General features: G+C 45.4%; 1 protein-coding gene across 1 annotated transcript in view; it reads left to right on the forward strand.

The window, feature by feature from the left end:
- The window catches only part of LOC119182262 (protein Skeletor, isoforms B/C-like), a 65,268-nt gene that overhangs the window by 1,033 nt on the left and 50,417 nt on the right, over positions 1–13,818 (forward strand). The window contains exons 2-4 of the mRNA XM_075867803.1: positions 3,657–3,791; positions 7,468–7,540; positions 11,267–11,369. Coding sequence (XP_075723918.1) covers positions 3,657–3,791; positions 7,468–7,540; positions 11,267–11,369 — 311 coding nt within the window. The remainder of the gene's footprint in view (positions 1–3,656; positions 3,792–7,467; positions 7,541–11,266; positions 11,370–13,818) is intronic.

Consider the following 13,818-nt stretch of genomic DNA (forward strand, 5'->3'; position numbering starts at 1 on the left):
TGTTGCACATTTTTACTCACCTGTAAACGTTGTTGGCGTTTTTTGGTTCCACTTCTGGCTTCAGAGGTTCAGCTACTAAGGTTTAAGAGAAGAAAAATGTTTTTTTTTCTTATGTTCAGCATACTTCGCCTGCCATCTATACTGACATGCCACTCGGATAAAAAAAAACAATACTTTTCATTCCCTTTCTGTTCAAGTAAAACCATTGTGATCACCTTAAAATTTGCAAACATCTTCGTTGATTTCTCTTCGTTCGTTTTTCGTTTCTCTAGCAGTGCCATATTTGTAATTCATTAAATATGCGTTCGACTACCTAAACTACGTCACGTTCTTTCGACGCAATGTATATAGACATGATTTCCTGCTAACTCTTACATCTTGACATTATCATGAAGGTCACGATCTTTGCTGCTTTTGTGCTGTGCACACATGTATGGCCGTCGGCACCTTTAACACGAACACTTTGATGCGTGGCCAGGGCTAGTTTGATTGATTCTAGCCTTGAAGTGCTGGGCGCTTTTGCCGAGACAATACCTCGGTAGGCTTGGATAGTATGTCGGCATGCATGGTTAGCATCTTGGCAAGAGAACCCAAACGTACGTGGTGTCAGCGTCAATCAAACTGCTGCAGAATACGCGGCGAAGCGTTCATGGTAAATGTGCTGACGGCTGTACGTCAGTTTCTTCAATAAAGACACTCGGAAGTTAGCGCCAGTACCGCCACTCCCTCCGCGTGTTGCTTCCCGCTACAATAATTTTCAAGAGGGAAATTCCTTAGGTCCGCAACCCAACATCGCCGGGCAGGCGTGCCGATCAAAGTTACAGGTGCGCGCTCGCGCTGCGCATAGCACGCCCCGCACTCACTCGCTCAATCGTACCCGCCACCGAGCGCAGCTAGCGCTCTCCGCACCCGCTCCCCACGCTACGCCGGGAGCTTCATGAAAGCCAGCAGGGATATCAGTCGCGTAACGGTTTTCGTCCCATTTCAAAGGAGCTTCTTTCATCGGTTATATTCTTAGATGGAACTGCTAGTTTTCTTTCGCAGGTCATAAACAAACTTGCTCGAGAAAACATTTTGCTAAGCTATACAATCAATACACTCACATGACCACTGTACTGGCACTGTGTCGCAACGTGCAAAGAACAGGACACAAGGCTTCCTTTCGACGTTAACAGCGAGGCTCTATTCACATACAAAAACAAAGCGCAAGGGCAGACGCGCAATGTCGTCTTCCTCGAAAAATGCCAGAGACTGCCGCTCGTGATGCTGGCTTCTTCGTCCTTTTGTGTTTACGGCTCTTAACCGTGACAATATATCGCCGCTTACTTGAGACTCGTCATTCGGTGTCTTTGGTGGTCAGCAGCGTTGTGCTATCTATGCCTTATGATGATACGGAATCCATTTCGACAGGAAGATCACATCTGTCTTCAGTATGCGACCCAGAAAAATGAAACCGAATGGTTTGCTCTGTTTTTCATGCGCTGTGCTTCTTGCGATGTGGCGTAGTGTATATAAGAAATTAAAAAAAAAAACTGCGTGCAGTAGTACAGAGCAGGCGACGGAGATTATGAAAGTGATAGGTTCGAATCCTGTGGACAGACGCTGCTTTTTTTCACGAATTCACTTTTTTTATTCAACTGATGTTTTTAAAGTATACTGCAGTGGCGGTTACGTCGAGTCCCAAACCTTATGTTCTGACGATGCGTTAGATGTTGTCGCTATCCTATGCTTCAACGCTGCCTCTTTTGTTGTTTCAGAAACCAAAAGTAGACGATTTCCAGAACTTTGTTTACTTAACACTGAAAAATACCTTATTAACTGGCACTTAAGCGTGATCTGTAGTGATTACGCTCAAAGGCTTAAAATTACGAGGCAATATTATATCGCTGTGCGTCGCCAGCCAGATTCCAAGCATGTCTTCACTCCATCTGCCTTAGACGATGATTCCGACTTGTTGATGCTATGTCGGCGCGGTAGTTCTAAGCATTGGGAGCTTCAGCTGAGTAGCAGAAAGTTCGAACTATCTTTTACTCTGCCTTTAAGAAAATAGTATTTTCCGTAACTAACTCTGCGCTACTCCCCCACAGAGTAGAAGAACTCCGGCGAGAGTAACAGAGTCGCTCTGTTCTTGCAGTGCGCCCTTCCACCTATAAATAATGACAATACACGGTGTTTTACGTGCCAGAACGGCAATATGATATTTTATAAGGCACGTCGTGGTGCAGAGCTCAGGCCCTTTTGACCAACTGGTGTTTTAGGGACAAAGACTTTCGCTGGGGACTTGTCTCCCGTTGGCGCCGTAGCCGCTATAGTTCTCATTGCTCCCGCTAAAGGCGCAACCGTGCTCTCTCCGGTGATTTCAAAAGCACTGACTAGAAGGCATGCCACCGCTCAAGGCGGCGCACTCTCGGCACGTGTTTTCGTTATGAACACCGATGAATGACGAGGTAGTGGCGGAGTAGAGGGCTCGCCAAAGTGGCTGCAGCGCGGGCTCACCGTCAAGACTCTGCAGTGAGAGCTTGCGAAACAAAAGGTACAGGGGCTCATCGACAAGCAGACCCGAAGCTGAGGGCCCATGAGGCCGGAGCAACACTTTAGCACCGGCAGCGGGCCCAAGCCACCACCGATCCAAAGGCGGCGAGGGCCTGTGGAGCCGAAGCGAAACAGGCGCAAAGAGACGTGGACCCGGAGCTTACAGCCCGCGATGAAACACGAACCTGCTTGTCTCCGCGCTTCTGTGTCACGTCCTTGTATGATGACTGAGAGGCAAAATGTACGGAGGATTCACGGTTTACCAAACTTCCACCGGAGCTTCACCCACACATCATCATTTACTTCGTGGACATACATGTATTTTTTGAAGCGCAGTGACATCGCACACCTCACGGGTATGTAGCAGTTCGCTACCATGGAAATTCAATCGACTCGACCGGCACCGAAGCCGCGACATGAGTCGGCAGCCGAGCAGCGTAATGATTTTAATATGCTCCCGAACCTAGCTTCTTTCACCATTGCTTGGTTAGTAGTATTCACAGTATTTTACACAACCTTATGAGCTATATACCCTCATCAGAACAGCTGCATTTGTACCGTCTACTATTGGTCAGGTTGCTCTTACAGCCAAGGCATTGGCCTGCTTCACGGCAGTGTCACCTTTCAATCATGACCCGCCATTGTGGTCCAGTGGTTACAGTGGTCGGCTGCTGAGCCGCAGGTAGCGGGATCGACTCTAGGTGGTGGTGGCCACATTTTGGATGGCGAACGAAATGCTTGAGGCCCGTTTGCCTACAGTTAGGCGCGCATCAAAAGAACGCCGGCTGATCGAAATTTTCGGAGACCTCCACTACAGCGTCTCTCATAATAATATGCGTGTTTTGGGACGCAAAACTGTAATAATTAAAGTTCTTGTCTCATATTCGTGGTTTTCGAACGTTATAACCCCGATAATAATAGTATTAAAATTATTATTATTATTATTATTATTATTAATGTTCAGTTTGTAGTATATTTGTTTGCATTTTCAGTTGTTATACTGCTTCGAGTTCTCCTGCTTTTACCTAAAGCACATTTCATGTTAGCCATCTCGTTTTGTTAGAACAATCAGTGAAGCCTGTTCTAATTGGTTGTGGGTTCCATCTTTTACCTCATATTCGCAGGCGTTACGGCAGTCTACTACGGCCCGTCCATCGGCGCAATTACGACGTTTAAGCACGGTGTCTCGGGCAATGTGTTCGCCGCCACTGAGATGAGCATCATTATATCGGACCTGAAATACGACGGTACAGGACCAGGTAGGCACGCGCTCCTTTGTAATGGGTGAAAATCTGGGCATGCCTCTCATCAAGAGGCCCGTCGAAAAAAAAAATTGCCACGTATGTTAGTGTTGCGTTGTAAAGGACATCGAAAGATTTCTGTCTGGAGGTGCTGCTTGAGATATGGCGCCATCTGGCAATAATGTGAAGAAACGAAAGTATATGTAGAGCGCGTAGGCACCGGTAGGTGCCAGCAGCAGGTCTTTTGGTGAAAGCACTTGAGTTCTTTAGAGAAGCGCAGGAAACACCTTCATTTTTCGTTCATTGCGTCGCCGATTGTCAGCGCAGCGTAATAGACACTTCGGTATCTAAAATTACGCGTCTATGCATTTTCGAAATAAAAAGACGCTGTGCATAAGTCTTACGTCTTTATGCTGCATCTCAAATATGCTTAATATTTTCCTGTTGATTCAAAATGTTCACAAGCATAAAACAAGGCACCAGACCATGGTAAGTTGGCTTTGAGCATGGGCTTATTTTTTCAGATGGCTCAATAGTTTAATAGACACCAACAGTTACGTTGTGGTTAAACTTATGTGTTTCCTTGCCGCTGCTGTTGGAGAACAGATCTAGAGTTTAGCGTCGAAGTATCCCAAGAAAGATGAAGAACCACGCAATCTTGCGACATGGCAAACTACTACCACCGGAAGATACCACATATAAAATCACCGCTGCTGGGTATCGTTTCTTAACTGTGGTTTCGCGCTTGGATTTAAATATAAGCCCGTTAATTTGGTTTTATTGCGATAGCAGTCTGTCTTGTAGCTTCGTCTGAACTGTCTGTTACATTAAGGAGGCTAACCTATTGCCTCTTTCACCTTGGTTATGTTGGGGTACAGCTTGTAGTGTTTCATTACTGCTGCTGTAAAAATTTAACACTTGGTGCTCAAACCGTCTACCCTGCGGTAATATTTTTACGGGGAGAACTTGTTCTGTTAGAGCTAATCTAGAAAACACTATACAGACCGCACAGAGTTGCAGGCCAACAGGGCAACATGAGAGTCCAACCAAGAACAGCGTTTTCGTGTTGCTCCACTGAGTGTCATCTCAGCGCCGGTGTCGTGGTGCATAGCTTCATACCCATGACAATATATCCATGCAACACAGGTAGTTTTTAAATAAACAAACATGGACGCTCGATGTGCATTTTGCCGTCGGTGGCTCCCCAGCCGTCACGTTCGGTATAAAGTGGAGACCAACGGCATCACAGTGTGCATCACGTGTTCTATACGTGAGTGAACGCGTGCGCGAGCTGCCGGTGGTTTCGACTGAAGCATATGTCATAGGCTCGTTAACACTAAACGCGTAGTTGCAAAGCGGAAAAGCGATCGAGCTTCTTGTACCGGCGACTGCGCGCACAACTTCAGACCGCACATCTCCTTTGGGTAGCCGCGCGGCAGAGGAGGCGGGACATCTCACACTTTTGCGCACGTGTCGCTATCGCGTGGCTATGCTTCTCCCAAAGATACACCAGCAACACCGTTTTGTAGCATTCTCATTGGTCGTGACAAAGTGGCGAGCTTCGACGGGTGGCAAAAAAAAAAGAATCTTACTGCATTTTTGTCAAAAATAATGCAGTGTCTTGATTTCTCTGTCATGTCGCTGTTTGAACGCCCTGTCTTTATAACAAGGCTATACCTGCAAACTACCTTGGCTCTCTCTTAATCTGTGCATTCATGCATCTAGTTGTACCCTTGTTATACAGGCAGGTTAACTGGGGTTACGACCAACAGTGGTTAACCGCGTTGAACAGCGGTTACCACCACCGAAGGTTCGCCGATGTTTTCACAGCGTTCAAGGCGGCCAACATCGCCTTGCATGCAACACACTGACGCACTAATCAGCAGGGAATCAACGGTTGTTCGCCAATATGTCACTTATTTTTTACGAAATGTTCTGCATAAGTACGACTGGTGCACCGTTGAAAGGGAACTGCGTGCACGGATGTTTAGATTTCTTTATCTTACAGACGCATAACAGGTTTGACTTGCATATGCCTTATATTAGTTGTTGACAGTTCTGACTCTTCTTGATAGACCAGTGACGTGCAGCCCAGCCGTGGTGGTGTAGTGGCTAAGGTACTCGGCTGCTGACCCGCAGATCGCGGGTTCAAATCCTGGCTGCGACGGCTGCATTTCCGATGGAGGCGGAAATGTTGTAGGCCCGTGTGCTCAGATTTGGGTGAGCGTTAAAGAACCCCAGGTGGTCGAAATTTCCGGAGCCCTCAACTACGGCGTCTCTCATAATCATATGGTGGTTTTGGGACGTTAAACCCCACAAATCAATCAATCAGTGACGTGCAGAACAATTGTTCCCTTATCCACTTTGCTGTTAGAGGGTCCACAATCTTGCTGGTGCTCTTTCGAGTGTGCCCTTGATAGTGGACAATACTGTACATTTATTCGAAGATATGCATCTCTGGGATAAATCGCTCTACGTCAGGCGGCAATTCGGTGTTCTACTCGGCTTTTATTTACACATACACCTTATCAACACATAGGGATTCGCAAATAACGCAAACGACTTCCCCATAGCCTAGTCAGGCGTTTCGTAATTCATGCCGTCCAGTTCGTTCGTTTTTCACGCGCGCTCGCCGGCATCCACCCGTCATTTATGGACGCCGCCATTTCATCGGCCTTGCCTGCCAGATTACTGGCGGTCACTTGTAAAGCCTCTGAAATTAGTAGCAAACGCCAAAATAGCCGATCTCAAAGGCCAAGTACAAAGACCCTTACTCCTACGTATGCAGCGCCGCCATAGATGACCGGCGTTTCACGCTCATCCGGCAGGCAAGGGAAATCTAGGAGGCTATGTCATCGCTTATAACCGCCATGTCGGGGTTGCCAAACTCGGTTTTCTACAACCGCGCTTGGAGGGCAAAACACGGTGTTGCGCACGATGTAACATACGCGATCCGCGGTTTCACATAATCACGGGTACGTTAACAACCCTTTAGACCTCCTTTGTAAAGAAATTACACATACGAGCCGAGTTGAACGCCGAACTTCCACCTGACGTAGCGCAATTCACTCCGAAGATGCATATATTTGCTAAATGCACAGTATGGTCCACTGTTAAAGGGGACCCCTAAATGAACATCAATATTGCTGGCCCTCGCCTTTTATGTGCAACAAGGACCCTTGTTACACGGCAGCCTAAACTGTAGTTAGCGCCCATGGTTATGTGTAACCGTGGTTCGCGTACGTTAACCACCAAACCTGGGTTGCCAAGCTCGGTCCCGTACAACCGTCTATAGAGGTATAACCGCTGTTTCGCGTGCCGTGTAACAGAAATGGAACTGCGGTTAAACACAGCCACAGTTACGTTAACGGTGGTTTAGGCTGCCTGTGTAACGAGGGTTTCACATAATCAAACCGCGGTTACACACATAACCGTGGTTTAGGCTACACATCTGAGAAAGGTATTAGACATGTGGGAGAGGTGGTGGAGGGTAATCGGAAAACGACTAATGCAGCACACGATGGGCGGGCGTTTATCTCTTCCTGTGGTCCCACGAAGGACTGTTCACGGATTGAGTAACGCAAGTTCCGAGCTCAGCCTGCAGCTGACAAGACACTAAGCTGAGCACGTGTGGTACGCTAAAGCTGACTTCCGTGGCGGACTATTCACATTGTGCTGTATCACTTGCACGCAGGGGGAAGGTTCATGGCCGACAAGACAGATAAACTCACCGACTCGGGCGACCTGATTCCCGATGAACATGGAAAGTACGTATGTGGTGGAATAGTTTTGGCCCGTAAAAGCATTCATTTTCGCGTTTTTTTTTTCTGCCTCAAGACGTTCTTTGGGTGTCCCAGAAATAGTTTTTTGAAAGTCTACAAGCTTCTAGGCTGCAAGCGTGCGCACGAGGGGTAGCCAGTGGACCCACCCCAATTTGATTCACCTGAAAGATAGGGAAGGGGGCACAAAGTGTGTCACATTTACTAAATATGATGAATGGGCTACGACAAGCCTTCACCCCCTCCCCCTGAAGGGGAATTCTGCACACATGTATCGGTACAATTGCAGTGTATGAATCCCGCCAGAGCTTGAATGAAATCACCGCGTATCGAGAAAGCTACCGGACACTAAAGGTTACCCTCCTGCTAAACCTTCGACTTCGCCGATCGAAGTAAGCACCACATTCGGCGGTCCTCCGCGGACACCGTTTGGCACATCCTCTTTATAGCATACAGTTTCTTTCTATGCACGCCTGCTTCCTCTCCTGCTCCTCCAATTTTTAGAGCAGGGTCTCAAACGCCAGCCCCGCGGGCTTTTCATTTGCGGCCTGGTGTCCGTACATTATCATCTTCGTCCTGTATTGTTTTTAATTCTTTTTTTAGAAAGTATGGTTGAGGGAGCTCCACCGTGGTGCTTTAGAGGTTACTCTTGTCGACTGCTAACCTGAAGGTCATGAGATCAATTCCCTGCTGCAGCGATTGCATTTTCGATGGAAACAAAGATGTGTAAGGCCCGTGTAAACAGATTTAGATGCACGTAGAAGAACCCCAGCAGGCCGAGATTCCCGGAACCCGTCCCTACGGCGTCTTTCATAATCGTATCATGTTTCTGGGACGTTAAACTTTAGATAATAATTAATATTTGTTTTCGTGGGGATTTCCATGCTGCCGTCAGGATTTAATAAAAATAATAATAATAATAATAATGATAATATTAATAATAATAATGAATACAGTTTACGGTGTGAGAACCACCTCAACATCTCTTATGAGAGATGGTGTAGTGGAGGGCTCCGGATTTTCGGCCACATGGGGTTCTTTAACATGCGCCAAATCTGAGCTTACGAGCCTACACCATTTTCGCCTCAATCTAATATGCAGCTGCTGTAGCCGCAATTCCATCCCACGACCTGCGGGTAGGCAGCCGAGTACCTTAGCCACTAGATCGTTGCAACGGGGCCCCACATAGTGTTGAAACATACCCTTCAAACAAAAACTGTATTTTAGAATGGGCGTCCAGGTCATTACGGTAGGTATTCACATGTTGCAATGCTGTACGTCAAATCTTCAGAAATTAGCTGTATATCAGATATGAAAAAAAAGATTTTCTTGCGAAAGGTAACGTTAGCTGACAATTACGACAACCTACCCTCTGCCACTCCTCACCTCTCACTTTCATCTTTGCTTGCTTTCCTGGCCCGGCCCTGGCGGGGATAAATTGCGTTGCTGCATGCGGCCCGCTGACGAGTTTGACAACCCTGTTTAGAAGTATCGGAGAATTAAGCAGAGCGTGTGAATTCATTCTTATTTTGAAGGGTTTAAGGTCCCTGAACCACGGTATGAGGTACGGCGTAGCTGAATATCCTGGGAAATTTGACCAGCTGGTGTTGTTCAGAGATCACGTAAAAAAAAAAGGCCATGGGAAATGCTGTCCTAAATTTCGTTCTGTTTTTTTTTAATAAACTAAGTCCTAGCACTATATTTCTGTTTCGTAAACTAAAGCTAACGAAGTAGTATATCAAAATAAAATGCACACTAATAATGTACTTATTAAAAGTGAAAATTTTTAATTGAATACTTGCTGTGATGGCAACAATAAAAAGTTGGGATAAAGATCAATATTTGAGCAAAGACACTATAATAAAAACAAAATTCGAAGGTGTACAAAACATGCCTAGTTCCTTTTTTTTTTTGGTTTCGAAAAGTTTGGTACACATATCTGCAACACTTTTTTGTATGTGTTTCATAGCAAATGCAGTGGTCATTCACCATGTCGTTTGTGTCGCTGAAACAAACAGTTCCGCGCGCATCAGTAAAACACCATCGCACTTGACATTTGCCGCAAAGAAAGTGCTTTCAGCTCGGCTTACTTCTGCTCATAACAAAGCTCGCAATTCTCACACCTGTCTACCTTTTCTGGCTTTTGGGCTACGTGAATGAAGGAGCATTGTGGGCTGTCATGGGGTCGTTAAGATGAATAAATAAGCTCGTGAATAATCTATTCTCTAAACGCTCGTTGAAACTCTGACAAATAAATTTAAAACAAAGTGATTAGGCAGCCTGTCTGTTTAGCTACTCGTTAGAAAAAACGAATGCGAAACTGCGCTCACCCACGAGTACTGGCTGGTCCTGGGTCGATCCTCGTCCATTACTGCTCTCCGAAATAAAATTCGAGCTGTTGAATTCAACCTCGGACTCCTCGCTGCTCGGCTTATCAAAAAAAAAAAACACGGCATATCCACGGAGTGAACGATGATGAGTGGGGCGAAACATCCGTTGGTCTGTCTGTCTGTACGTATGTATGTATGTATGTATGTATGTATGTATGTATGTATGTATGTATGTATGTATGTATGTATGTATGTATGTATGTATGTATGTATGTATGTATGTATGCATGCATGTATGTATGTATGTATGTGTGTATGTATGTATGTATATATGTATGTATGTATGTATGTATGTATGTATGTACATACAGACATGCATACATACAGCTTTTTTGGAGAAGCTTTATTTGCGCAGTCGTATTCACTTTTAAGCCGAAACCTCACTCAACACATGCATCCTAGCGTAATATACCATCATTGCCATCGTGGCATCCCTACGAAACTTTGCAGATGGTGCCGCAAGATTTTCTTTTAGCTACTATAGCGAGAAACTGTGGTTGCTGGTACGCTGACACATGTGTATTATCTCTCTTTTTCGCTGAAACCTGGTTTCACTTGCGAAAGCACACAGTATTGTTCATCGCAAGCAGTGCACAAATGTATCGTAAATTTCGGCTGTGCTTTCTATTGTTATAGTTTGATTCTGGCAGTAAATCTACAACGTTCCATGACATATGCATAAGAGATGGTGCGTCTTACACTAGAGGGACATTTTTGACGAGGCCGCAGGCGTTAATAGCGAGTGTAGAGGACTTATGCTGACGTCACTGAAATCTTTCATGTTGGGTTACCAACATGGTGGGACATAATGACTCTGATGTCACATTCACGCCACTGCATGCATCACATGCGGGCTCTCCGTGATAGCTGGGACAAAAATACATCAGCGAAGTCGTGGTAGACATGAAACAGTTTAGTGTTAAAATGTCCTTTGACATGTGTCAAAGCAGCCTCGTTGTCACACTGACGCAGGTCAACAGCCACATGATTATGCCACACTGACGTCATCAGTGTGACGCTTGAATACCAGTCCATTAGCAAACTTGTGTCTGTGCCGTCAAATATTACTTATCAATATTGTTTTGCTGGGTAAAAGTTGAACGACAGTTCGTTTCTTCAGGTTTGGGTGCAGGTTAAAGAACCCCAGGTAGTCGAAATTTCCGGAGATCTCCGCTTTGGCGTCTCTCATAATCATATGGTGGTTTTGGCACGTTAAACCACACATATCAATGAAAACTCCTTCTTTTACGATTCGGCTGCTCGCATCTCTCACCGTTAAAACCACGAGACTAAGTGTAACCATTCCCAATGTGTACTCTTACAGGACCGAAAAACTGAAAAAATACACCGGTGAAACAGTGCACCTGACTTTGACCAAGAAGGTCACCGAGTACAAGTCCTTCGGCATTTATTGCACAGTGGCAAAGGTAAGCACCGCAGGTATGGAGTCGTGCCGTGGTTCACTATTCTGTGGGCAACGGAGTTGCGAACTTGAGTGAACGTAAGCACAAACACTCTGAAGTGATCGCGCTATGAGTACTGCCATGGCTTCCGAAATGGCGGGTGCGCGACGCCGCGCGCCCGCCATCTCGGAGGCCATGGAACTGCTAACAGTATATGGTGTGTATAAAAAGCTCACCGTTAGACACCTCCAGTGCGTACGTTCTGCGGACAAGTTGTTTCCCGACGCACTTTGCGTAGCGAGGCGCGTATAGGGTCGACTGCCAACGACGCAACTATTAAAGATGATAGTCTATCTAGGGGACCTTGGACGCTAAAAAAATGGCAGCATATCCACGGAGTGAATGATGGAGAGTGGGGCGAAGTATCCGTCCGTCCATTCGTTCTTGCTTCCGTCCGTCCATGCGTCAGTCTGTGTGACCGTTTATGCGTCCATCTGCCCGTCCGTGCGTGCGTCTGTTCGTGAGTCCGTCCCTGCGTTCTTCCATGCATCCGCCCCTGCACCCGTTCATGCGTCCATCCATGCATCTGTCTGTGTGTCCGTTCGTCTATCTATTCAACATTGCAAGTACCACCATCCCGCATTTTTTCATCATATATTTCCCATATAGAAGCACCGCCATCCAGCAGACATTCCAAGGACTAAATGAGAGGTGGCACACGCACACTTTCTTACGGCTTGCACTTCAGGTCTACTTCCCACCTTTAACCACCTCGAGTTCATGGTATATACTAGTTCACTGTATTCATGGCACTGCAGCCCAGCGCTCGCTAAACCTTTCTAAAACTAAGGAGGTTACACCCAGCGAGTATAACGTAGCAACCCTTTTTTGTCAGATAGCGTTCAATGCACATGCCAATGGCTGTTAATGGAGATTACGGCGTGCGTCTCAACTAAAAGCCAAATGCTCCTGTCTCTCATTTACCATTAGCAGCTATTGGCATGTACATTGAGCACTATTTTTTATTGTTCAACGACGCACAGAAGAAATTTCTCACCGGCACCACCTTGAAAGTCAAAATGTTATACTTGTTACACACTACAACGGCTACGAGAGACGAACGGGTGCCGCTATAAGGAGCTTCGCTCCTAAAATTTGGTCTCTCTGTCTGTACATTTGTCTGTTTGTCCACCCTTAACAGCACCTTAAAAGGCACCGGATTGACCAACCGATACCTTAAACGACCGACCCCATCCGCAGCGCCCACCAATATTGCTCAAAGTTCAGCGTTAATACTTGTGTGATTCTCAAGTAAAAAGCAATTATTGCGCATATCTGAGGCACCACAGCAACACGTCAATATTTTGTACGTAAATCTTTCACTAGACAAGACATATATATAAGCAATTATAGGGACGTAGTGTTTATCATACTGCACTGACCACGCAACGCTTGCACGAAAGGCAATTGTTTCCAACGCTTTGCTGAGACGACGTGGTGGTGGCACCAACCCGTCGCCTTGCGTTCTGCACCTTATCACCTCCGAGACGGGCGCGCACGCCGCGCGCGCGCTCCGTTTTCCAAGATAACTGCCAGATGGTGCTCATGTCTCACGTGTGACGTGACGACTCCGCTGCACGCTCGAGGCACTCTAACGCAGCGCCTCCACAATACCATTCACCTATTTTCTTGCGCAGAACATCAAATAAACGTTTTGTTCACTCTCTCCAGGCGCAATTTTAAATGCGAAGTATTTCTTAGCGAACATCGAAGACTTTGAGCGTATCTATCTATCTATCTATCTATCTATCTATCTATCTATCTATCTATCTATCTATCTATCTATCTATCTATCTATCTATATATATATATATATATATATATATATATATATATATATATATATATATATATATATATATATATATATATATATATATATATAAGGGAAAGAAGTGTATACCTAAGGGCTCGTTTTTCCGTGTTTTTAACACAATAATAATGAGATATAACAGACAGTAATGCCAAGGAATGTACAGGGGAAGTTATTAACATTAATGGAATGTAAATAAGAAGAAAGAAAAGTGGATGAAAAAATTACCAACTGTAAGCAGGAAACGAACCTACGACCTTCGAATTACGCGTTCGATGCTAGGTAATTACAGTTGGTAATTTTTTCATCCACTTTTCTTTCTTCTTATTTACATTCCATTAATGTTAATAACTTCCCCTGTACATTCCTTGGCATTACTGTCTGTTATATCTCATATATATATATATATATATATATATATATATATATAGTGGGAGTAATAATTCAATGGGCCAGTTAGTCTTCGTGAAGGTATGGGATATGGCACAACGGGAGCGTTGTCAACAAGGATAAATATATTTATTTCCCAACAGTTTCGGGAGGGGACCTCCCTTCATCAGGGGATGAAGGAAGGCAGTATAACTCATCCCCTGATGAAGG

This window comes from Rhipicephalus microplus, chromosome 6, assembly GCF_043290135.1.
Source record: "Rhipicephalus microplus isolate Deutch F79 chromosome 6, USDA_Rmic, whole genome shotgun sequence".
Lineage (NCBI taxonomy): Eukaryota > Metazoa > Arthropoda > Arachnida > Ixodida > Ixodidae > Rhipicephalus > Rhipicephalus microplus.